A 27,305-nucleotide genomic window follows, 5' to 3' on the forward strand; every position below is an offset into this window, starting at 1 on the left:
AGATGGCCAATCACAGCTACTAATACATTTGTAGGCATGGCTGGGAGGGCTTAAGGCACACCAGTTAAACGCTTGTTGATTGGCTGTTGAAAGCCCGCCATTAAAAGCGCGCCAATACATACAAACCCGGAAATAAAATGACCGAACACGGATTTTAAACCCGAACATACAGTAAAGTTTTCGGGTCCGTGTTCGGGTAACAAAAATCCAATTATTCAGTACGAACCCGAATAATACAGTCCGTGTTCGCTCAACACTAATTACAAGTTATTTCATTGTACTGGGACTGTGTGTGTTATTTCCACCTAAAAACCACTTACAGTGATGCATTTTTTTCCTTCTAAGTGCTGATATTTCAAAATAACTCAGAAAGGAAGTTGTGAAAGGTAAGTTTAGTGAATTCAAAGACTTGTAAATTTTTCAATTTTTACTACAATTTGTTCAGCTGTCTCATCTGTTATTTCTCTTTTCTAGTTTGAGGATGTGAGTAGAATTGTGTTTGTTCCCTGTGTGCTGCTACCTTCTACTATTTTCTAGATCCATGGGGATGAAGCTTTTCCACTATTGATAATATCTGGATTTTCTGTTTATGCAGATACTGCTGCCATTTGATTACTAAGCTCCAGATTACTTGATACCATTCAAGAAGATTCTTCCGATCTGCTGCAGACAGGAGGTAAGACTCTACCAACAGGTCAGTGGATGCGTGGTTGGGTGAAGGCTAGATATCAGAGTTTGGTTGTACATGGATCAGTGGCGGTTCTACATTAAATTGCTCCCCGGGCAAGACTCCCTCCCGGCGCCCCCCCCCCCCCCAAAAAAAAAAATTACATGACAACATAACAATAAATGAAGAGTGCCACAGCAATGCCCCCAATAAATGCAGAGTGCCACAGCATTGCCTCCAATAAATGCAGAGTGCCACAGCATTGCCCCCAATAAATGCAGAGTGCCACAGCAATGCCCCCAATAAATGCAGAGTGCCACAGCAATGCCCCCAATAAATTCAGAGTGCCACAGAAATGCCCCCAATAAATGCAGAGTGCCACAGCAATGCCACCAATAAATGCAGAGTGCCACAGCAATGCCCCCAATAAATGCAGAGTGCCACAGCAATGCCACCAATAAATGCAGATTGCCACAGCATTGCCCCCAATAAATGCAGAGTGCCACAGCAATGCCCCCAATAAATGCAGAGTGCCACAGCATTGCCCCCAATAAATGCAGAGTGCCACAGCAATGCCCCCAATAAATGCAGAGTGCCGCCTTTCAATGTAGAGATGCCAGCGTGCCACCTTTCAATGCAGAGCGCCAGCGTTCCCCCCGCGAGACCCGTCCATGCACTTACCTCACTTTTCTTCAGTTCAGTCCCCGGATCCCCCACGTCTCCTCGGTCCTCCCGTGGCGCCTCCTCCTCGACCAATGGCGTGGGGTTTGCCTTTCGGCCAATCAGGAAGCGGGAGGACCTGAATACTCAATATAGATCTTTATATTTATAGAGGGATTATCAGCAGGAGAAAGGTGGTCCCGATTCTTCTATATAGATCTTTATATTACTAGAGGGATCATCAGCAGGAGGAAGGTGGTCCAGATTTCTCTATATAGATCTTAATATAACTAGAGGTGTCACCAGCAGGAGGAAGGAGGTCCTGATTCCTCTATATAGATCTTTACATCAATAGAGGGGCAGGAGGAAGGAAGTTTGGATTCCTCTATATAGATCTTTACATTAATAGGGGGGTCACTAGCAGGAGGAATGAGGTCTCAATTCCTCTTTATAGATATTTATATCACTAGAGTAGTCACCAGCAGGAGGAAGGAGGTTCTGATTCCTCTATATAGAACCTGCTATCACTAATGGGTTCGTCAGAAGGAGTAAGAAGGTCTTGATTCATTTTTTTTTAGATCTTTATATCACTAGAGGTGTCACCAGTAAGAGGAAGGAGGTCCTAATTCCTCTATATAGATCTTTATATCACTAGAGGGGTCTCCAGCAGGAGAAAGGAGGTCCTGATTCCTCTATATAGATCTTTATATCACTAGAGGGGCCACCAGCAGGAGAAAGGAGGTCCTGATTCCTCTATATGGATCTTTATATCACTAGAGGTGTCACCAGTAAGAGGAAGGAGGTCCTGATTCCTCTATATAGATCTTTATATCACTAGAGGTGTCACCAGCAGGAGAAAGGAGGTCCTGATTCCTCTTTATAGATCTTTATATCACTAGAGGGGTCACCAGCAAGAGGAAGGAGGTTCAGATTCCTCTATATGGATCTTTTTTTTTTTCACAAAAAGGTGCTTTATTAAGGTAATTAAAGCATATGACTAAGGCCCCGTTCACATCGGGGCGACGCTACTTCGCACCGCGACCTCCGAGGTCGCGGTGCGAGCAGCGCGTCGCGACCTCGGAGCGGCCACCACGGACTTCATAACATTGAAATCTATGGCGGTCGCCTCCTGGTCGCCCCAAAGAAGCTCCGGACCCTTTTTCTAAGTCGGAGCGACTTGTGTCGCTCCTATTAGAACGGGTCCGCAGCTTCCCTATGGGAGGCGACCTACGGCGACCTGTGAGGCGACCAGGTCGCCTCACAGGTCGCCTCAGTGTGAACCGGGGCAAATAAGTAACAGTTGAACAACAATAGATTACAAAAATTGTTTATAAAAACAACAGTATCTTGTTTTCATGTTAACAGCAAGTAACACCTCCGGAGAGATTAAGGCATTTCAAGGTAAAAGAAGATAACAAAATCTTATCAACTGGAGAGTCACCAAGAAAGGTGAATTACACATCAAGTATGATAGATAACCAAAATATAATCTTGTACCTTACCTAGATGTGGGAGTTTAAGAACACTGTTGTACCTTACTGACGGTATCTATCGCCATGTGGCAACTAGCATCATATATAAGCTAACATATATAGAGACCTCCCATCCCAGGCAGGACCAGAACATCCAGCCAGGGAAAGGGGGTAGATAGATTATGAAAGGGAAAATAGATATAATAAGAAAGGAGGAGAAAAAATGAGTAAGTAAAAGGAGACAAACAGGAGAAGGAGGAATTATGAGGAGGGGATATGGGGGAAGGGAGGGGAATGAGGGTAGACGAGGGAGGTAAAGGACTATGTGTTATGCGACAACAGTAAAGGAGAAATTCAGTCGTTTTCAATTTCAATTTGGATCCAGTTTTGAGGGGCAATTTTATTATCAAGAGAGGGGACCAATCGTAATCAACTCAATGTTTTCAAATCAAGATATTCTTGAGTTGTAGAGAAAAAAAGACCAAGTGGACCACATTTTATGAAAGTTATCATTCCTCTCGTATCTCATGGCCGCAGTCTTTTCCATCTCATAGATCTGATCAACCTTAACAATCCAGTCTCTGAGACTTGGGATGTTTGCTGAGTTCCAGTGAATGGGAATCAAACATTTAGCCGCATTAAGATGGTGCCTCACCAATGAAAATTTATATTTCCTATAGGAGAAGGTATTAATGTGCAATAGGAATGTAGGTACATCAAATTTAAGATCCAGGCCAGTGATGTGCTTGATCCGGCATGCCACTGATTCCCAAAATGGCTTAATCTTTTGGCATGACCACCACACATGTAAAAAACTACCTCTGTGTGTGCCACATCTCCAACAATTGTCAGAAATCGTGGGGTACCACACTTTCAATTTAGTTGGGATTCTGTACCACTGTGTCCTTATTTTGGAGGCGTTTTCCTGCATTTTGGTACTGAGTGAGCATTTGTATGAAAAAACACACAATCTCCTCCACTGTGCCTTTGTAAAACTTTCCCCAAGGTCTCTTTCCCAAACAATCTTGAAGGGATCAGGTGAGTCCGGGGGTGTAGCATTCAGCCATTTGTAAGCTAGTGAGGTAACCTTCCTCATAGGGGCACCTAGTGAGCAACATCGCTCAAACTCCGTGAGTTCTCTTGTCAAGAGAGGAGTTTTTTTTACAGTTGCGGATGAAATCGTGTATCTGAACATAATTCCAGTAAGTTAAGTATGGTGTAGTGTTGCATTTACTCCTCAATTCTCTAAATGGCAGAAAACTGGCATTTGAAAAGCATTGTGAAGCAGTCAGAGGCTTTGGATTACCATTTACCATTCTGATTAGGGATTTATTTATCACTCCTGGGGGGAAATCTGGATTTTTGTATAAGGAGGTGAGTGGACTGGGGCATGTGGAGAGTCCGTGCTTTAGCATCAGCTTTTGAAAGATTGAGAGTGTGGTGTTAATCAAGGGGTGAGATTTTATCGAGGTTGGATATGATGATTGATTTGACCACAATAAGTAGTGTGTGTTATAATTTGACCACTTTCTTTCTATGGTAACCCACTCTTTGGATTCGTCGTGGCAATGCCAGTCTATAATCCTCGTGAGGTGGGTGGCAGCATAGTATTTGTAAAAATTTGGTAACCCCATGCCCCCGTCCTCTCTATTCCTTTGGAGATATTGAAGATTAATCCTAGGGTGTTTTTCTTTGCAAGGAAGTGAGCTTACGGAAATATGTTGTGGGGATATGGATAGGGAGTGCATGAAATAGGTATAATAGTCTAGGCAGGACTGCCATTTTAACTATCGCAGCCCTTCCAAACCAGGAAAATCTCCCTTTATCCCAACGCTCAAGATCACAGGTTCGTTTTTTAAGTAAGGGTAGAAAGTTGGCCTCAAACAACTTATCAGTTGTGGGTGTAAGGTTAATACCTAGATATTTCAGTGAGGTTGTTTCCCAGCGGTATGGGCAATTTTGTCTAGTAAGAGTAATCATATTGGGAGGGAGAGATAAATTCATGGCTTCAGACTTAGAGTTATTCACTTTGAAATTTGATAGATATCTATAGATCTTGGGGGTTGCTGGTGCCTCAAACCAGATAGAATGGGACTTTACGGCAAGTGAATGGATATACAAAGGAAATTATGATATATATATCAAGGAAATGACAAATATAAAAAGAAGTAGTATTTAATCCATAAATACCAGTAGGATATATACAGTAAACATTTAGTGAAAATTGTGCTTGGGACAGAGGCCCAAGTGTGAGGAAGAAAAAGATGATTCAACAGAATCAGTGACAATGGTGCATCTGGTGACTTTAAACATGGATTTTTTCTGTTTTCCCATGGATGTTGGAAAGGAAGGTTATTTCAGAAAAAATCCTAGATTGCTGACGCGTTTCGGCTCTATCATGGGCCTTTCTCAAAGCGTTCAGTCACTCAGTCTGTGGTCTATGAGAATGACATGAAATGTAAGGATTATTGAAAAAATCCTCTAAAATATATCCAGTACAATCTTAATATTGATAATGTTTGAAAATTACATACATGGGTGTAGCCATTGTTCCTGCGCAGAAGCCCTATATCCGTTCACATTCACAGCGGGAGTCGTGTACTGCAAGGCCTAAGATAATATATGATGTTTCTTAAAACTGGGGTTCAGATAAGTCATGCGAGTGATTCAAAAATTATATATATGTATATATTCCTCCACTTACAGTTAAGTTGACTGGTAGGAGGGGCTTGCCACCGGGGTCCTTGGGGTATAATCCCCTCTTTATCCACCGGGCTCTTGATCTGAAGTGTAATAGTAATTGGTTTTGTGGATAGAGTTTATATAGTACAGAGTGACTTCAAGAGTAGTGTGACTATGGTGTTCGTTTTTTTACCGGGATAAGTGCCGACATCTCATTGTGCTTGACTTGAAAGATGATGTTTTTACACAGGTAAGGTGACGTTTTATTACCGTGACTAGGTGCCAAAATTTTATTTAAAAAATAAGGGCTTTGAAGTCCGTAGCACTTACGTTTTTCAGGATGGGATGGAGGTATTCTTTCAGCCAGCGCAGGTTAGGTTCATCCTCTCCCCTCTGCTGGAGAGGAGTGAGGATTGCCTGTTCGTTCCCCGGCCTTAAGAAGCCCCTCGCGCATGCGCATTGCGCGCTGCACGTAGGCGGGCTCCATAGCGGCGTGACGTGGCACCGACATCTGCGCCTGCGCCGAATGGATGCGCGCGCAGGTCGCAACCCCGTTGCTGGGGACGCCGCTCTGGCCGCCGACACGGGAGGAGGGGCCATCTTCTCCCGAGGGGATTTGATTGGTCCCAGGAATCCCCTACGAAGTAGGGGTTTCCCGTGCCGGGTGTGACTGTGGGACATTGCGGGGCCAATCGGCGGAAGCATGGTGTATACCCATGTATTAACAAAACAAAATATGCGGAATCGAAGGCATTTCTGATTCAGTTGATATAAGTGTGCATTCACACAAAGGTGGATTCGACAATATTACAATGGTTATAGTATACTTATAATACAATTTATGAAATAAAAGTGATAATGGCACAATATCTTAACAGCAGTAGCATATATCACCACCACAGGTGGCTGTGGGTCAGGGAGGGACATTCCCGATTGCCGGGCAGTACCATGGATCGCTCCAGGGCCATGTCCATATACAATCGGGTTCTTGAGCACTAATGTGGAAATAGGCAGTGCTTTAAATACAGTGGAATAAAACATATATCCCATATGCAGTTTGTTTACAACACTGGAAAGCGGGGGGGGGGGGGGGCTGATGTATGTGGGGTCATGGGAGGGATGTATGGAGATCACATTGATACAAGCGTAAGGATGAATGGAGGAGTCATTAATCTGTCTTGCCAGAGGCAAAGCCTTCAAGAAACGGGCGGAAGCTCTCGTTTTCATTTAGGCCAGGAGGTTTTGTGGCATAGAGGCGTCTAATCCACCTCATTTCCATCTGAAGCAGTCTTTTATTCCAGTCCCCCCCCCACGATGTGGTATATGAATCCTTTCAAGTGCTATAAAAGTCACTTTGGGCATTCTGTTTTTGTGATAGTGGGCAACATGCCTCCCGAGGGCTACGTAGAAGTTGCACAATTGCATGCTGTTGATGTGTTGATTGACCCGTTTGCCAAATTCTTGTTTGGTCTTTCCTACATTTGTGGATTCTCTGGTATAAATGATTTTACCACGGGGTCTTCTTTTAGGATCAGCCAGTTTTTTGAGATGATCTTCTTTATTTTTTGGTGGTCGTTTGTAAACCTCATTATTATCCTGGTTGTGTTTTCCTGTTCAGTGAGTTTCCGTCTGTTTTCATTTTTGAATAGAATATTATGTCTGTCTTGCTTCTTAACTCTGTTAAACGCTTTTCTCAAAGTCGTCTTTGTGTAGCCCCTTCTTAGTAGCCTTGCGGTGAGGATGTTTGCCTCTTTCTGGAAATCTTGTTCAGTAGTGCAGTTTCTTTTAAGCCTAAGAAACTGACTGTATGGGATTGCATTCTTCAGTGGGGTGGGGTGGAAGCTTGACGCATGCAGTATGGAATTGCCGGCTGTCTCCTTCCTATATAGAGTTGTCTTTAGGAGTCCATCGTTACCTTTGATGATCCAAGTGTCCAAAAAAGCAATTTTCTCCTTATCGTAGTTGAGAGTAAAGAACATATTATACTCATTGTTGTTCATGGCTTGCAGGCATTCTTTGATCATGCTTTCTGGTCCTGTCCATATGATAAATATATCATGGAGAGTCTGTGCTTTAGCATCAGCTTTTGAAAGATTGAGAGTGTGGTGTTAATCAAGGGGTGAGATTTTATCGAGGTTGGATATGATGATTGATTTGACCACAATAAGTAGTGTGTGTTATAATTTGACCACTTTCTTTCTATGGTAACCCACTCTTTGGATTCGTCGTGGCAATGCCAGTCTATAATCCTCGTGAGGTGGGTGGCAGCATAGTATTTGTAAAAATGTGGTAACCCCATGCCCCCGTCCTCTCTATTCCTTTGGAGATATTGAAGATTAATCCTAGGGTGTTTTTCTTTGCAAGGAAGTGAGTTTACAGAAATATGTTGTGGGGATATGGATAGGGAGTGCATGAAATAGGTATAATAGTCTAGGCAGGACTGCCATTTTAACTATCGCAGCCCTTCCAAACCAGGAAAATCTCCCTTTATCCCAACGCTCAAGATCACAGGTTCGTTTTTTAAGTAAGGGTAGAAAGTTGGCCTCAAACAACTTATCCGTTGTGGGTGTAAGGTAGATATTTCAGTGAGGTTGTTTCCCAGCGGTATGGGCAATTTTGTCTAGTAAGAGTAATCATATTGGGAGGGAGAGATAAATTCATGGCTTCAGACTTAGAGTTATTCACTTTGAAATTTGAAAGATATCTATAGATCTTAAATTGTTGGTTTAAATTGGGGATGGATATGTGGGGCTGTGAAATATAAAAAAGCAGGTCATCTGCATATGCCGCAACTTTAAATTCTTTATGCTGAAATGTAATACCTTTAATTGACGGGTCTAAGTGTATGGTCCTAATGAGTGGTTCTAATGATAAGATGAACAATAAGGGTGAAAGGGGACAACCCTGCCTTGTGCCATTTCTCAATTCTAGTGGGTCTGAGAAGACCCCATTTACTTTAACCTTCGCCCTCGGTGAGGAGTACAATGCGCGTATCCATGTCATCATATTGGGGCCGAGACCAATGTGAGCACACGCCTCAAAGAGAAAATCCCAGGCAACGCGGTCAAAGGCCTTTTCTGCGTCCGTGGACAGCAGGAGACCTTCAAAACCAGCTCTGGGTGCACCGTGGATCAGATTAATTGATTTGATCACATTATCACGTGCTTCCCTTCCCGGCATGAAACCCACCTGATCTGGTCCTATGATCTTTTCTAGTAAGGGTCTGATTCTATCGGCCATAATTTTTGATAAAATTTTTAAATCCGTGTTGAGTAAAGAAATTGGTCTGTAGTTGAATCTTTGTCGGGCTTCGGGATCACCGCAATATGGGCTAAGAAGAAGTCAGTGGATGGTTTATGCCCAGATTTGATTACATTAATAGCATCAGCGAGATGTTTAGATAAAGTTTCTGAGTACGTTTTGTAATATTGTGACGTGAATCTGTCTGGGCCAGGACTTTTCCCTGGTTTAAGTGATTTAATGGCCCATTTGACCTCGTCTGGGGTAATCTCCAACTCTAGGGGCGTCAAGTCAACTTGGTCTAGAACAGGCAAGCCACTGTTTATTAGATATTCTCTAATGGCCTCTGGTCTCGTAGCAGAACTGCTCTCGACTCTATTTTGTGGGGGGATATTATATAGTTTTGAATAGAACTCTTTAAACGTGTTGGCTATGTCCTTAGATTCCTGCGTGACATGTCCATTTGGATGCTTAATGCCCAGTACATTATTAGAACATTGAGACTCTTTCAGGGCTCTAGCCAAAAATTTCCCTGCCTTGTCTCCATGTTCATAATATATAACCTTCTTAAAGAAAAGGATACGTTTCACATTTGAATTAAGGAGTTCTCTAAGGTCTTTCCTAGCCTGATTTAGATCATTTTCTACGTGTTCTGCTAAGGAGCGTTTATGTTGAGTTTCAAGTTCCCTTATTTTGGCTATTAAGTTGGCTCTGAGATTTTCTTTTTCCTGTTTCTTCCATGCCCCAATGCGAATAAGTTCCCCCCTGCAAACTGCCTTATGGGCCTCCCATACTGTACGTGGGGATATTTCTTGGATGAATTTTCCGTAAAATAATTGTGTAAGACAGTTTGAACATACGTTTGGGTAGGTAGGTCCAGCAATAGTGCAGGGTTCAGTCTCCAGGATTTATCACATCTGCACACGGGAGAAAAATTCAGGTGTAAAGAAATTGGCGCATGGTCGGCTAAGGTGGTCAACCCAATTTCCGCCCCCGACACCTCTCCCAGGTCTCTTTGTGATATGAAAATATTATCGATCCTGGCATATCTGTTATGTGGGACTGAAAAATGTGCAAAATCCCTACCTGAGGGATGCATTGTTCTCCATACATCGACTAGTGTCAAAGAATGCAAGGAAGCCTTTATTCTCTTTAAAATCGAGAATTTTATACTAGAGTTACCTGTAGAGGTGTCGCGCAGGGGATCTAGGGGTACATTAAAGTCTCCGCCTAATATTATACAGCCTTTTGCAAAGCTTTTCAGTTCCGCTATCATTTTATTGCAAAATGTTAGATGGGCATGGTTGGGAAAGTATACATTTGCTAGAGTTATAGGTTTACCGGCTAGGGTGCCTGATAGAAAGATATACCTCCCCTCTGGATCAATCAGTTGTTTGTCTAAGTTAAATGGTGTATCTTTATGAAACAATATGGCAACTCCTTTAGTTTTCGTTTGATTGTTAGAAGCATAGTAGGCATTCGGAAAAAATGTGTTTGTCATAGAGGGATGATTTGGTCCTTTAAAATGGGTTTCTTGTAAGAAAACCACCTGAGGCTTACATTTTTTAAGCTCATATAAAATCTTGTTTCTTTTTTCAGGAATATTCAGCCCATTTGTGTTGTGCGAGATTATGAAAGGGTTCTTACCCAGTTTGGAGTAAACCATGTAGTTTTTGTGGTGTCTCACCTTGGCCGAGCTCTTCACCTAGGAAACTAAATAAGTAGGGATTAATACGTGCCCTGATTAGAATGATGAAAGAGAGGGGAGGGAAGGAGTTGGGGGGGGGGGGGAGATGGAGACACAATAGGAGTGTAGGAAAAAGGATATAGAATAGAGAAAAAAGAAAGGTAAAGAAGAAGAAAGTAAAGAGGTAGACTACAAGTGGAGCAAGGTCGAAGGAGCCAAGAAAGAAACAAGGCTCCCCCGAGATTGCTTAAAACGAGGATGTAAATACAGAAAATACTATATTCAAGCAAAAGTGATCCTTTGGGATAATGGATGACTTGCAAGAGGACGGCCTCTTGTACTAAATTACACTTAGTTACAACGATGTGGAATCCAACCACATCAGGTCTCCTGAAATAAAGTGATTAGTTAACCGACTGGTAATATCAGCTGTAACTATAATTGTGAACCCTTTACCGTTCACAAGATCAGAAATGAGCATAACAATAAAAATACCAGTCATGTTTTCGATAACAATAACAATAGGCAATATTTTAGGACAACTAGAATGGGGGCGTTAAGAGTTAAAATTTCACACAAGCCCTGCATCTCATCTATAACCCGGGTGTGTCATAGTAGTGAGCAGCTCCAATGTGACCTCAAAGGTAAAAGGATTCCGGTATGTTCCAGATATATATGGTGCTGCTATGACCCTGCAGGGTAGTTTAAAGTGTACCCATCAGGTATGTTCAATTTGGATGTAGATAACCAGCCCTAAAGAGGGTCAAGAGTGCTGTACACTCACACCAGGCAATTATAAACTACTGGATCAGTGTGGAGAAACAAACATTAATTACAGTAGTAGAGACACTATTCAATGAACAGTAAAAACTGATAGCCAAATAACAGACATGGACCCAGACTCCATCTCCATAGTGTTCAAACCCACTGATCACATTGATAAGCAGGGTCTCTATCAGAATTGCTGAGAAGCATATGATAGGACCTTAACCACTTGCCGACTGCCTAACGCAGATCTACGTCGGCAGTCAGCCCCTCACAGGCAAAGCGATGTAGGTCTACGTCGCTAGCTTGTGAGGGTCTAGGGAGCGAGCGCGCGCCGCCGGAGGCGCGCTCCCGCTCCCGCCCGGTCACACCCCCCCCCGCGCGTGTGACCGGCGGACCCGATGTCCGCCGGTCACTCTGCGATCGTCGGGGGAGAGGGAGAAAGTCAGGCGGCTTGTGTATGAAGGATGATCATACGGTTCTACTATGTAGAACCGTTGATCACTGTTCATACATCTGAAGCCACAGCCAATCACAGTAGAAAGCACGCCCCTAGGGACACACATAGCCCCTCCCTTTCAAAAAAATGTTAACCCCTTCACTGCCAGTGTATTTTTACAGTAACAGCGCATATGTATAGCACTGATTACTGTAGAAATGTCACTGGTAACCCCAAAAGTGTCAAAAATGTCAGTCAAGGGTCCGATCTGTCCGCCGCAATGTCACAGTACCGCAAAAAAAAAAAAACGCAGATCGCCGCCATTACTCGTTAAAAAAAAAACAACAAAAATGACAAAAATCTTTCCCTTTGTTAGTAAACGCGATAACTTTGCGCAAACCAATCAAAATACGCTTTTTGCGATTTTTTTTTTACCAAACATAGGTAGCATAAAACAAATTGGCCGAAAATGTTAAAAAATTTTGATTTTTACATTTTTTTGGGGGGGAATTTCATATAAAAAAATGTGAAAAATATTGCTATTTTTGCAAAATTTACGCTTTTTTTTTGTTTATAGCGCATGATCAAAAAATCGCACAGGTGATCAAATACCACCAAAAGAAAGCTCTGTGGGGAAAAAAAGGACATCAAATTCGTTTAGATACAGCGTCGCACGACCGCGCAATTGTCCATTAAAGTCACGCAGTGCCGAATCGCAAAATACCCCCTGGTCAGGAAGGGGGTAAAATCTTCCGGGGCTTAAGTGGTTAATACGTGATCATCTGACTTAGAGATGATAAAAAAGAGATATAGACTGACATGATCACTTAGTGAGTCAGTTCAATAACATCAGGGTGAAAGGTAATTATCATAAGCGACAACAAAATAGAGCACAAATCCCTGCTTGTACCAAAACAGACTGCAGGTCTTGTAAGTTTAAGAATTCCTGAGACTTATGTATGGTCACCATGACATAAACTGGGGTTTCAGTAGTAACATACAGTGGCGGTATCTCCTACAAGGGAGAGAGTGGCTTCTATTGTAGAATCCCAGTATATTTCCAGATTGTTCTGCACAGGTAATATGCAACCCATGAATAAGGAAAGATACATCCAGCCGCTCAGTAGTTGCTGCCAAAAGTCACAAGGAGACCAGGATGTAAGCATGTTTTAATCCCTAAGCCATTATATGGCTCGCGTCTCCATCTAGTGGCCAAACATTGAATAGCTCCCAAAATTGAATAAAGAAAGTTTTGGAAATGAAAAAAGGAACGTAGTCTGTTTCTTTCCCATAAATTGCGAGTCAGTACAAAAAAACTGAGGGTGGAAAGCAGATATCGGGAGCAACTTAGTGTGAATTTTGTGGTTTTGCTCAGTGCTTCAAGCTGCTCGCAAACATATGAGTTAAAAAGTCGTCAGAGATGCTAGAAAGTCTCTGTGCTAACATATGGTCTGCATCTCCATCCAGTGACTAAGCATTGTACAGTTCTCAAAGTTGTATGGTGGATTTGAATGGGGTGTGAGATATAAAAAGTGGGCTTCTCAGTATTCCAGTTATCCAATGTATATATAGGGCTGATATAGTGGGCAGAAATGCGAGTAACGGTATGTCAAAAGTAATGTGTTATCGGTCACGGACGATTTCTAGTCTTGGGTGTTCTAGGAATTTTGGGTGATGCTCCAAAAAAGTGAATTTAGCTCCCTTTTCCTCTGTTGTTTCCCCCTTTTAGCATTGTGTGGGGATCTGGAGGTGGATGCCTCTACGTCATCTTGGGGAGCGTTTTGAATATGTGTGGTGAAGAACTCCGCGTACCAGTCTGGGAGTTCTATATCCCCCAAACGTAGATTGGCACAGAATTCCGGAAGATCAGCTGGTGTGCGTAGTAGGTATTGTTTCCCTTCGAATGTGGTTTGAAGGGCGAAAGGGAATTTCCACCTGTATGGAAGATTTTTTCCTTTGAGGATCTCTAACAAAGGTCTGAGGGCTCTTCTATTGTTCAAGGTAATGGGTGAGAGATCCTGGAAAAGTTGGATAGGTCTGTCGTTGAATATAATGCGCTCATTCTGCCTAGCTTTCGCAAGGATCTCTTCTTTTAAAGGATGACTAGAAAGACAGCATATTATGTCTCTGGGTGGTGCGTCCTCGGATGCCTTGGGGCGCAGTGCCCTGTGAGCCCTATCAAAATCTATAGGTGACTCTTCCGGGCGTTCCAGGAGACTGTTAAAAACAGACCGTAATGCAGGTTTAATTTGATCCCTGTCCACTGACTCAGGCACCCCCCTGACCCTAATATTATTCCTTCGACCTCTGTTGTCCAAATCTTCTATTTGTCTGTTCATCGTTATAAGGTGGGATGAGTGGGACAGGGTTACTTCTTCTAGCTTCTTTAGGGTTCTGTCCCTGTAGCGTCCTGCTTTTTCCACTGTTGCCATCTGGTCAGAAAGCCTGGTAATGTCCGCTTTCAAGTCTATTATGGCAGCAGTGAAAGAGCCCTTAATATCGGCTGCAATAGCCGTCATTGCTTTAAAAGTCAGTGGGTGATCTGTAGTATCAGAGTCTCCCATTGTATTCTTCTGTGTCAGCTATGGAATCTGTGTCATATTCCCTTTCCACATCCTGCAATGCTGCCCGCGCCATCTTTGAGTTAAGGGAGTTCTTTTTACCTGATTTCTGTGAGCCAAAGAAATCCGGAATATTCCTTCCTGAGGTGCCCAGACCAGACCGTTGCGACTGTGTGCTGCTGCCCGATTTGTTAATCTTGCCAATATTATGTGCAAATGTTGCCTATTCGCGCTTTAGAGACCCAATGTGGTGTGGTGTTCCGGTCTCACGCTGCCATCCCGCTCACTTGCCAAGCCATTCTCCCCAAATAAGTTTTGAAGTGATGAGTGGGCCGGGGGTTACATCAGCTGGCTATCCTATGAAGGAGAGTTTGTGCAGTCTAGGGGATGTGTAAATAAAGAGGCCTTACCAGATCCCCGACCTTGGCTGGATGCCGCTGTGTAAAAGACTGCTGCCGGATGCTTCTGCAGGGGAGTGCGCGGCTACTGGGCTTTACTAGGCTGCAATTATCAATCTACTCCTGAGGGTTCATATGGCATCATTTATGGCCAGTTAGGACCTCTGGAGCCTGGGGATGTTAGTAGAGCAACGATTGCCCGCAGGATGCAGCCAGAACTGCCGCTTCGTAGAGGTCCGCGGCCGGATGCCGCTTTAGGCAGACCGCGGCTTCTATTCCGGACTAGGCCGCAATCGCCGATCCGCTCCAGGAGCTCCAAACCTGAAAATTTGTGGCCCAGTATAGTCTATGGTGGTGGGGGACACTAGGTGGGCAGCGATGTCCCCGAATAAATCAGCCAAAACTGCGGATTAGGACGGATGCAAATCTTGGGACCGGCGGAGCTCCAGGAAGCACGTCCGTCCCGATCTCCTTCCGGTCACACCCCCCCGAGGATCTTTACATCACTAGAGGGACCACCAGATGCAGGATGGAGAGCCTGATAATACTGTACAATGGCTGGGTGATAGGAGTTATCAGGAGGGTAATCAAGGGGTTAACTGTGATTGGTCCTAGCCGATCAGCAGGTATACAGCCAAAATTATTGGCTGTAACGTGCTGAAAAACTCGCACTGTGTCCAATCACAGCACAGATCAGCAGGGGACACGCACTTGTGTGCCTCTATACCAGTGTTTCTCAACCTTTTTTCCATCGGGGCGCCCTTGAAAAGTATTTTCAGTCTTGAGGCACTGTGTGTCGCGGAACACACTCGAAATCGCGCTCGTTCCCGAACTAGTCTGCTCTTTAGGGGTGGCATTAAGTTTTAATGGTTCCCCACACATTGGAAAACATGGGGTGCTCAATTAAAAAAAAAAAAAAGGGTCAAGGACTTCTTTCCCTGTATTGAAATGAATGTGCTACCCTACACACAGCAAGCAGCCACACAGATGTAAACAAGAGCTTGTTCACATGTCAGGTTGGAGGGGCTGTAAAACCACATGGTTGAGCTGTTTTTACCACCCCCCAACTTCTCCCCCTTTAGCTGCAAAGGCAGCAGCTGGGGGTGTAGACATGCTGTGGCAGCAGCTGCAGGTATACCCAGGGTGAATGGGGCTGCCCTGCAACCACCCCACAACTGTGTACATTGCATGGTTGCGGCGTGTTAATGCTGAGTATGCAAGCTTAAAACAGGTGATGAGGTGGCAACATATTGCCTCTTTACCTACTGTTAAATTCTTCTGAAAAGCAATCTGAGCATGGATTGCTTTTCAGAGTAGCAGCAGTCCTTGCTGCTATCAGAAACAAGCCCTACAAAAGCAGTTCTGATGGTACAGAAATAGGGGGGTCAGGATTAAACATACACACACACACACACACACACACAGTATCTCACAAAAGTAAGTACACCCTCACATTTTTGTAAATATTTTATTCTACCTTTTCATGTGACAACACGGAAGAAATTACACTTTGCTACAATGTAAAGTAGTGAGTGTACAGCTTGTATAACAGTGTAAATTTGCTGTCCCCTCAAAAAAACTCAACACACAGCCATTAATGTCTAAACCGCTGGCAACAAAAGTGAGTACACACCTAAGTGACAATGTCCAAATTGGGCCCAAAGTGTCAATATTTTGTGTGGCCACCATTATTTTCCAGCACTGCCTTAACCCTCTTGAGCATGGAGTTCACCAGAGCTTCACAGGTTGCCACTGGAGTCCTCTTCCACTCCTCCATAATGACATCATGGAGCTGGTGGATGTTAGAGACCTTGCACTCCTCCTCCCTCCATTTGAGGATGTCCCACAGATGTTCAATAGGGTTTAGGTCTGGAGACATGCTTGGCCAGTCCATTACCTTTACCCCCAGCTTTTTTAGGAAGGCAGTGGTCGTCTTGGAGGTGTTTGGGGTCGTTATAATGTTAGAGAGCTGTCCTGCGGCCCAGTCTCCGAAAAGAAGGGATCATGCTCTGCTTCAGTATGTCACAGTAGATGTTGGCATTCATGGTTCCCTCAATGAACTGTAGCTCCCCAGTGCCGGTAGCACTCATGCAGCCCCAGACCATGACACTCCCTCCACCATGCTTGACTGTAGGAAGACACACTTGTCTTTGTACTCCTCACCTGGTTGCTGATAAACACACGCTTGACACCATCTGAACAAAATAGGTTTATCTTGGTCTCATCAGACCACAGGAGATGGTTCCAGTAATCCATGTCTTTAGTCTGCTGGTCTTCAGCAAACTGTTTGCAGGCCTTCTTGTGCATCATCTTTAGAAGAGGCTTTGTTCTTGGATGACAGCCATGCAGACCAATTTGATGCAGTGTGCGGTGTATTGTCTGAGCACTGACAGGCTGACCCCCCACCCCTTCAACCTCTGCAGCAAAGCTGGCAACACTCATACGTCTATTTCCAAAAGACAACCTCTGAATATGACATTGAGCACGTGCATGCAACATCTTTGGCCGACCATGGCGAGGCCTGTTCTGAGTGGAACCTGTCCTGTTAAACTGCTGAATGGTCTTGGCCACCGTGCTGCAGCTCAGTTTCAGGGTCCTGGCAATCATATAATAGCCTAGGCAATCTTTATGTAAAGCAATTCTTTTTTTCGGATCCTCAGAGAGTTATTTTCCATGAGGTGCCATGTTGAACTTCCAGGGGCCAGTATGAGAGAGTGAGAGCGATAACACCAAATTTAACACACCTGCTTCCCATTCACACCTTATACCTTGTAACACTAACGAGTCACATGACACCGGGGAAGGACATTTTGACTTGGGGGTGTACTCACTTTTGTTTCCAGTGGTTTAGACATTAATGGCTGTGTGTTGAGTTATTTTGAGGGGACACATTTACACTGTTATACAAGCTGTACACTCGCTACTTTACATTGTAGTTAAGTGTCATTTCTTCAGTGTTGTCACATGAAAAGATAGAATAAAATATTTATAAAAATGTGTGGGGTGTACTCACTTTTGTGAGATACTACACACACACACACATATAAAGCCTTTTGAAACATTCTAGCACAGTACCTTTCTCATTTAGCTAGGTACCGCACTGTAGGGGGAAGCAGAGAGCACAGCACACTTCCCCTCCCTTTACTGTCACTTTTGAGGCTGACCAAGCTCTCTATCTGTGCCAATGTACAGTTTGGCAGGGGATCTGAAAATCGGGCTCTGACAGCCCTTCTCTCCCATGATCCCGCGGCACACCTAAAGGACCTGTGCGACACACCAGTGTGCTGCGGCACACTGGTTGAGAAAGGCTGATCTAAACTAGGAAGTTCACTGTGACATTGCAATGCCCAACGGGGGACTGCCTACCAGCAGTAAATATAGTGGTAAGTGGGTAAATCAAGGTGTATCGTTATTCCACTAGCGTGTTCTGGTCTGCATCTTCATATTGCGTGCGTGCCTGGCATGTTCACGAGTAGTTGACAGAGTCCCGTTTTTAACGGCATTCTAGAAATGTGCATACACCTACCCGCCATTTATTAACGCACAATGGTAGTAAGGTGGTGAAACATCAATGGCATGTTTATGTAGCACTACTCCCTTGGGAGCTGCTGATGATGGGCTCCCATGGGTTACCCATAGCAACAGTACAATAATTCAGCAACTTCAAAGTGACTGGCTCAGTCAAGAAACAATATAGGAGTTTTGGTTTTTGTGGTTTTATTGAGAACTTGGATAGGAGAAGGGAATGAGTGGGATACTCCAGCTTGAATAAACTATGCACAATTTGCTGGGACGTTAGATATAATTGTGTGCGGCAAGGCCGCTGCTTCACCTTGTCACTAGTGACTAAGTAGTATTTAATGAGCCGCTTTAGATAAGCTGTACTGTACTGCAGAACACTCTTCAGCGCCCTTCCTGGGACCCCCTTTGTTCCTATTCTTCAGGGCTTTCTTCATGGCACTCCTTTTACTGTAATATATATATATATATATATATATATATATATATATATATATATATATATATACATACATTTTTTTTTTTACTTGACAGATTGCTTTAAACTCACTTCATCTGCAGATGGAAGTTCATCCCTTTGATCTGTAGATGAATAAACAGAAAGATACAAAATAAAACAATGTTTCTTTTTATCTTTCTGTTTTATATGCTAAGCAAAGCTAAATAAGTCATCAGTTGTTAAAGGAGAAGTACGGGGAGCCGCTGAGAGCCTGAGCCAGCCGCTCCCACCCCTCCCTCCACAGCCCAGCGCTTCAGTGAGCACAGGGAGGGCAGAGCAGAGAGCTGTGAGGATGTGGGACCGTCCACTCCTTAACCACTTGCCGACCGCCGCACGACTATTTACTGCGGCAGTCAGCACGCTACAGGCAAATCGACGTAGGTCTACGTCGCTCATTCCCGCCGCTCTGGGGCGCGTTCCTGTGTGCCCCCTGGCTCCCCTGATGGCCTGATTGGGTTCAGAACCGATCAGTGGTTTACTGTATTTTTGTATTAGTGTGATTGTGACTTGTGTTAGCGCTAGCGAATTATTTTCTGTCCCAAGTAGGTTTAGGGTCCCCGCCACCCCCCCAATAAAGATTTAACCCCCTGATCACCCCCAGTTAACCCCTTCATTGCCCTGTCACAGTGTCACTTTTATAGTGTACAGTTTTTTTCTGATCACTATAATTAGTGACACAGGTGACATTAGTTAGCGTTAGCGTCAGTCTAAGATAGCGCAGATCCCCGGTGCATAGTTAGAAATAACCCCTTGATTACCACACACACACACATACACTTCCATTACTAGTATAGTGTTTGAACAGATCAATATCTGATCTGATCAGAACTATATTAGCGTCCCCAATAGTTTAGGGTTCCCAAAATGCGGTGTTTGCACGATCAGCACTGATTACGGCCAGCACCTGCGTTTAACCCCTCCGCCCAGATCACCCCACCCAGGCAAGTGTAATAATCAAGATTACTGTCACTTACAAAAAAACACAACACACAAAACCGCTGTGTTAGCAGAGTCAGGCCTGATCCCTGCTAGCATTAGCAGTTGTTTTTGGTAGCGGTTGAAATAGTCCTCGACAACCAGATGCTTTTTTTACCTGTGAGTCACACTACTGTACCGGTAAATTTAGTTACTAAAATGACCAAACGGTGGTACAGTAGTGCAGAGGCTTACAGTATACTGACCATGTCAGATGAGAGCGATGGGGAAGCCTCACTGGCAGCGGCTCCCCGACAGACAGCTCTGACGACGGATGGATCCCTGTTAGACCCAAACGTACCCGACCCCATTCTGGAGTTGCTGAGGTGCAGAGATTGCAGGGTGCTCGTATGGAGCAGAGTGTCAGTACTAGTGCCGCTCATCCTTCAGGTGGCTTGGCAAGTGCCAGTGGCCTAGTACACCCTGGACCTAGTACAACCAGCACTGCAGTAACACTTGGTTACGTGGCGAGTCCCATAAGTGCAGTTGAAGCTGGTGCGGTAGCTAGCACAAGTAGTGGCCCGCAGCCACCGCGTATCCGAAAACAGGCCCGTAGAGCCCATAGTGCCCTCCCTGATGCGCTAGCATATCCTGATTGGCAACCCGCTGATACTAAAGTGCCCGTACTTCCCCCATTCACTGCCCAACCTGGAATCCACGTGGAAACAGCCAATTTTACGCCTCGTAATTTTTATGAGCTGTTCTTCACAGAAGATCTTTTCAGATCTATTGTGGATCAATCAAATTTATATGCACAACAATTCATCGAGGCCAACCCAATTTCGCCCCTTGCCAGACCATTCGTCTGGAAACCTTTAATGGTTCCTGATTTTAAAACCTTTCTGGGCCTTTCCCTCTACATGGGCATAACCAAAAAGAGTGAATTGCGGCTATATTGGTCCACTAGCCCACTTCACCATATGAGCGTGTATTCTGCCTCCATGTCCAGGGCGAGATACAAGCAAATTCTGCAATTTATGCATTTCAACGACCCTCGTAGACCACTTCAATCAGCGGTTTGCAGCCTTGTTTACCCACCAACAAGTTGTCTGCGTTGACGAGTCCCTGATTAAGTTTACTGGCTGTCTTGCTATGAAACAGTACCTCCCCAGCAAGCGTGCCAGATACGGGTCAAGCTGTATAAGCTGTGTGACAGGGCCACAGGCTATACAGTTAGTTTCTGGGTTTACGAGGGAAAAGATAGCACTGTGGAGCCCCCCCCAACTGCCCAGACTACATAGGAAGCAGCGGCAAGATAGTTTGGGACTTGGTGTCACCCTTATCCGGAAAGGGGAACCATTTGTACATGGACAATTTTTACACAAGCGTGCCACTATTTAGTCACCTGCTCGAATTACAGATTGGCGCATGTGGCACCGTGCGACCTAATCACCGGGGCTTCCCCCAATGGCTTGTAAATTCCTGTCTTAGTCGGGGGGAGAGAGCATGCTTGAAAACTGACAAATTGCTTGCAGTGAAGTGGAGGGATACACGGAATGTTTTCGTTCTGTCCTCCCTTCATGCAGACACAACGGTCCAAATTACTACGGCAACTGGCGTTATGGAGAAACCCCTCTGTGTCCACGAATATAACCTTAATATGGGAGGGGTGGACCTTAATGACCAGCTTTTGGCGCAGTATTTAGTTGCCCGTAAAGCCAGACGCTGGTACAAAAAAGTGTCTGTTTATTTATTCCAATTGGCTATGCTGAACGCCTTTGTACTATACAGAGCATCAGGACGAACCGGATCCTTACGAGAATTCCAGGAAGAGATCATCAATCTGTACCCAGGAGGTGTTCCTGCCCAACTTTCCCTTCCAGATGCAGTGAGCCGGCTGCATGAGAGGCATTTTTCACATGTCCTCCCGAGTACCCCTACCCAAAGACACCCCCAAAGAAGATGTTGTGTCTATAGCAGGTGCAGATTTAGGCGTGACACCCGTTATTATTGTCCCAAATGTCCTGACCAACTTGGTCTCTGCATCGGGGAATGTTTCGAGCGCTACCACACACTAGTGGAGTATTAGTGTAGGGTACAGCACGATACAGTGTAGGGCACACTAACACAGGGTCTCGAAAGATGTTCAATGGCTATCGACATTTTGAGAGACCCTAAGCTGGAAAATTGCAGTTCACAAAAAAAAAGTATAAAAAAAAATACAAAAAAATATAAAATAAAAAAGCCAAAAACAGTTGTCGTGTCAGTTATTTGTATGTTCTTCTACTCTTCCTACTGTACTTTTACTGTACTTTGTTTTTCATTCTTTTGTTAACCTGTTTCCCTTGCAGGTTACACTCACAGCTGCCACACTGATTTTATACATTCTGACACAAACAGCGTTTGCGCACAGCATATATGGATACCTCTGATGGCAGCAGCTGTGATAGGCTGATTTCACCACTGCAGTTAAAATACCTTTAGGTATACGTGGAATATTGTCATGTATACCCCCCATTAAGAAGTGGGTTTGGATGTTTGGGCGGTTAATGGTGTGTAATACTACACAATATTCCTGTGGTGATTTCTGATAGGTTCTCTTTGTTTTGTTCAGCCCACAGACTGCATGGAAAAAAAAAAAAAAACCTACACTATATGCCAAACAAGGACCAGCAATGTACTGGTACGTTGCTGGACTTTGAGTGGTTATACCAGGATGATGCCTGCAGATTTAGGCATCACCTTGGTATCGTTTTTTACAGCCAGCGGTCAGCTTACATGTAAAAGAAATCCTAGCAGATAATTGGTCGCTAGACTGCTTTTACAAGCAGTGGGAGGGGACTCCCCCCACTGCCGCCTTCCACTGCCTTCCGTGGTTTTTCTCGGGCTCTCCTGTCCCACCGGTTAACCCGAGAGTGCAGCCGGTGGTTTAATTATCTAACCATAGAGCTGATTGGAGATGAGAATGGCTCCAATCATCTCTATGGCCTAAGATACCGGAAGCTACAAGCATTTCATGACTTCTGTTTCGCCAGAAAAAAACAGCGCCATTGGGAAATTGCATTTTATCACCCCAATTTTGGTGTGGTCAGATGCTTAAAGGTCAGAGGAGAGATCTAGAGTCTAAAAGACCCCAATTTTTTTTTAAAAAAGAGTACCTGTCACTACAGATTGCTATCATAGGGGATAGTTAAATTCACTGTGATAACAATAAAAATGATTTAAAAAAAAAAAAATGAAAGGAAAGGTGTCAAAATAACATAAAAAAGCAAAATAAAAAAAAATCAAGCCCCCCATCCCCCTGTGCTTGTGCGCAAAGGCACACGCAAGCGTTGGTCTAGTGTCATATATAAACTGCAATTGCAGCATGCATGTGAGGTTTCATCGTGGACGCCAGGTCGAGGGAAGTAATTCTTGCACTAGACCTCCTCTGTAAGTCTAAAGTGGTAAACTGTAATGTACGTAGTTTGTTGCCGCTGCATGGGCGTGCATCATTTTTAAAGCATGTCATGTTTGGTATCCATGTACTCGGTATAAGATCATTTTTTAAATTTTACCAAACAATTTGGAATTATATAGTGTATTTGTGCATTAAATTAAATTTTTTTTTCGCAGAAATTGTGTTTGGAAAATCTGTGCGCAAATACCGTGTGACAAAAAAATTTGCAACATCCACCATTTTGTTCTGTAGGGCCTCTGCTTTAAAGAAATATAATGTAATTTTCTAGTAAAAAAAATATATTTTTTCATGTAAACAAAAAGTCACAGAAAAGGCTTGGTTTTCAAGTGGTTAGAAGAGTGGGTGATGTGTGGCTAAGATTGAGCATAAAATGCCAGAAAAAGTAGACACCCAAAGCTATTTGCTGAGAGGCATATTGAGTCCATGGAGTATTTTATATTTTTCCCTAAGTTTCAGGAAGGTGACAATCTGTTTATTTATTTACTTATTTTTTACACAAAGTTGTCACTAAATGATATATTGCTTACGCATGCCATGGGTATATGTGGAATGACACCCCAAAATACATTCTACTGCTTCTCCTGAGTACATGGAAACCCCATGTGTGAGACTTTTTGGCAGTCTAGCCGCGTACAGGACCCCGAAAACCAACCACCACCTTCAGGCTTTCTAAGGGCGTAAATTGTTGATTTCACTCCTTACTACCTATCACAGTTTTGAAGGCCATGAAATGCCAAGATAGCACAACCCCCCCTCAAATGACCCCATTTTGCAAAGTAGACACTCCAAGCTATTTGCTGAGAGGCATGGTGAGTATTTTGCAGCTCTCATTTATTTTGGAAAATGCATTTTTTTTCCTCTTTTTTTCAATTTCCAAAATTTTATGACAAAAAGTTAGATCATCAAAACACTCAACATGCCTCTCTGCAAATTGCTTAGGGTTTCTACTTTCTGAAAATGGGTCATTTGGGAGGGGGGTTTGTGCTGTCTTGGCATTTCATGGCCTCCGAAACTGTGATAGGTAGTAAGGAGTGAAATCAACAATTTACGCCCTTGGAATGCCTGAAAGTGGTGATTGGTTTTCGGGGTCCTGTACTCAGCTAGACTGCAAAAAAGTCTCACACATGGAGTATCCCTGTACTCAGGAGAAGCAGCAGAAGGTAATTTGGGGTGTCATTTCACATATACCCATGGCATGTGTGAGCAATATATCATTTAGTGACAACTTTGTGTAAAAAACAAAAAAAAATGATAATAATTTTCCTGAAACTTGTGACAAAGTATAAAATTTTCCATGGACTCACCATGCCTCTCAGCAAATAGCTTGGAGTTTCTACTTTGCAAAATGGGGTCATTTGTGGGGGTTTTGTGCTATCTTGAAATTTTAGTGCCTTTGAAACTGTGACAGGTGGTGCGGAGGTGAAATGCACAATTTACGCCATTAGAAAACCTGAAAGTGGTGATGGGTTTTCGGGGTCCCGTACACAGCTAGGCTCCCAAAAAGTCTCACACATGTGGTATCCCTGTACTCAAGAGAAGCAGCAGAATTTATTTTGGGGTGTCATTCCACATATACCCATGGCATATGTGAGCAATTTATCTTTTAGTGAGAACTTTGTTTTAAAAAAAAAATTAATAAAAAAATGTAAATTTCCCGAAACTTGTGGCAAAATATAAAATATTCCATGGACTCGCCACACCTCTCAACAAATAGCTTGTGGTGTCTACTTTCCAAAACGGGGTCATTTGGGGGGGGGGTTATGCTATCATGAAATGTAACTGTGATGGGTAGTGATGAGTAAAATCAGAAATGTATGGCATTAGAAAACCTGAAGATGGTGATTGGTTTTCGGGGTCCCGTACACATCTAGGCTCCCAAAAAGTCTCACATATGGTACGGTATCCCCATACTCTGGAGAAGCAGCAGAATGTATTTTGTGGTGTCATTTCACATATACCCATGTTATATGTGAGCAATTTATTTTTTAGTGACAACTTTGTGTTAATTTTTTTTTTTTTTAAATGTAATTTTACCAAAACTTGTGGCAAAATATAAAATATTCCATGGACTTACCATGCCTCTCAGCAAACAGCTTGGGGTGTCTACTTTCCAAAATGGGGTCATTTGGGAGGTTTTGTGGTATCTTGACATTTCAGGGCCTCCTAAACCGTGATAGGTAGTGAGAAAATGCAATGAAAAATGTACTCCCTTTGAAATTCTGAAGGTGGTGATTGGTTTTCGGGGTCCCGTACACAGCTAGGCTCCCAAAAAGTCTCACATATGTGGTATCCCTGTACTCTGTATATATTTTGGGGTGTAATTACACATATACCCATGGCATGCTTGAGCAATATATCTTTTCAATAAAAACTTTGTGTAAAAAAAAAAAATGTAGTCATTTTTTAAACACCTGTGACAAAAAAATGAAAATGCCTCTAAGGACATTCCTTAGGATTTCTACTTTACAAAAAGTGGTAATTTGGGGGGGGGGGGGGGTTGTAGGAACTTGACTGGCCTGCACAGAGTTCTGACCTCAACCCAGTAGAAAACCTTTAGGATGGATTAAAGTGCAGACTGTGAGCCAGGCCTTCTCTCCAACATCAGTGCCTGACCTCCCAAATGAACATCTGGAAGAATGGTCAAAAAATTCCTATAGACACACTCCTAAACCTTGTGGACAGCCTTCCCAGAAGAGTTAAAGCTGTTATAGATGCAAAGGGTGGGCCAACTCAATATTGAACCCTATGGACTAAGACTGGGATGCCATTAAAGTTCATGTGTGTGTAAAGGCAGGCGTCCCAATACTTTTGGTAATATAGTGTGTGTGTTTATATATATATATATATATATATATATATATATATATATATATATATATATATATATACACACACACACACACACATTTTTTTATATTAGAAGTTACATTATTTTCCTTACAATAATATGAAATTGAATAATTATCAGACAGATGAAGTAACTCTTGATGTCTTTACAGGTAAACAAGATGTCCAATGTCAGCAGTGAAATGGAACCAAACACGATTTACAGTCCTGTGGATTTGTTCTTTGTCCTGGTTTTATCTTTCACTGCTCTCGTGGGTGTCCCCGGCAATGCTCTGGTGCTTTGGGTTACTGGAGTGAAGATGGAGAGGACCACGACCACCATTTGGTTTGGGAACCTTGCTCTGGCCGATATCATGTGCTGCTTGTGTCTTCCATTCTTTATAGCACAGTCCTTCTACCCAGACTGGCTGTACGGTCCTATCCTCTGCAGGATTATAACCTTCATCGTTCCCCTTAACATGTATACCAGTGTCTTCACCCTGGTGGCTATCAGCGTTGACCGATGGATTCTGGTTGTCCAACCCGTGTGGGCCCAAAATCACAGAAGAGTCAAAATGGCGTGGATGATATGCTTGGCTATTTGGATGTTCTCCTTCACGATGTGTCTGCCTGTCCCCATCTACAGCAGATATGTCACCTCCTATAACAGGACCATGTGTTATTTAGAGCCTCACATGATTGAGCCCACCATTCTTACAAGTGCAATTTTGGGGTTTCTGATCCCTCTTATTATCATTTGTATCTGTTACATTCATCTGGCTTTTAAAGTACAAAATATCAGATTTTCTGAAGTAGGTAGAAAACCCATCAAGATGGCAATAAGTATTATTATCGTGTTTTTCATCACCTGGGCCCCCCTCCACATCCTAGGAGTAACCGCGCTATACACTAAGAATGGTGTAGTGTTCCTCCTGTTCCTTCTCTCAAATCCTCTGGCCTTCTTCAATAGTTGCATCAACCCAATACTCTACGTCTTCATGGGGAAAGCTATGAAGCAAAAGCTGAGACAGTCTATTGGGGAGATCATGCAAAATATATTTAGGGAGAATTTATTATCCCCACCATCCAATGAGAACCAGCCCACCGCAGAAGAAAGCCTCCCGCTCTAATGTATGAGACGGATTTGTAGATGTTTTATAGTTTTTCGCTTTATTAGCGAGCTAGGGTGTTGGGGTGTCCATACTGAATGTCTTGAAAAAGTCACATGCCATCAGGACTTAGTGCTTATTGACTTTGGGTTAGAAGGCACCCCCTAGGGACACATTTAACGCTTTGATCAGCCCTGGTGTTAACCCCTTCCCTGCCAGTGTCATTAGTATAGTGACAATGCATATTTTTAGCACTGATTACTGTAGTAATGTCACTGGTCCCCAGAAAAGTGAAAAATTCCTTTAAACCATTTCTGTACCGCCCACTGTGTATTTATGTCGGTACTTTGATGTTAAATACCGGGGTTATGGCAGCAGATAGCAGCCATAACCCCGGTATTTTTTT

The 27,305-nt window shown here is 43.5% G+C and overlaps 1 protein-coding gene across 1 annotated transcript; it reads left to right on the top strand.

Annotated features, from left to right (window-relative positions):
- Nucleotides 1–592: 592 nt before the first annotated feature.
- On the top strand, nt 593–26,920 carry LOC309563846 (C3a anaphylatoxin chemotactic receptor-like; the record flags this gene model as incomplete). The annotated part of the gene is made up of 2 exons (XM_082268481.1): nt 593–694; nt 25,964–26,920. Exon 2 carries the CDS (start codon nt 25,973–25,975, stop codon nt 26,918–26,920), a length of 948 nt encoding a protein of 315 aa, XP_082124607.1. The 5' UTR covers nt 593–694; nt 25,964–25,972.
- Nucleotides 26,921–27,305: the final 385 nt, after the last annotated feature.

This window comes from Pelophylax lessonae, assembly GCF_965119305.1.
Source record: "Pelophylax lessonae genome assembly, chromosome: 9".
Classification (NCBI taxonomy): domain Eukaryota; kingdom Metazoa; phylum Chordata; class Amphibia; order Anura; family Ranidae; genus Pelophylax; species Pelophylax lessonae.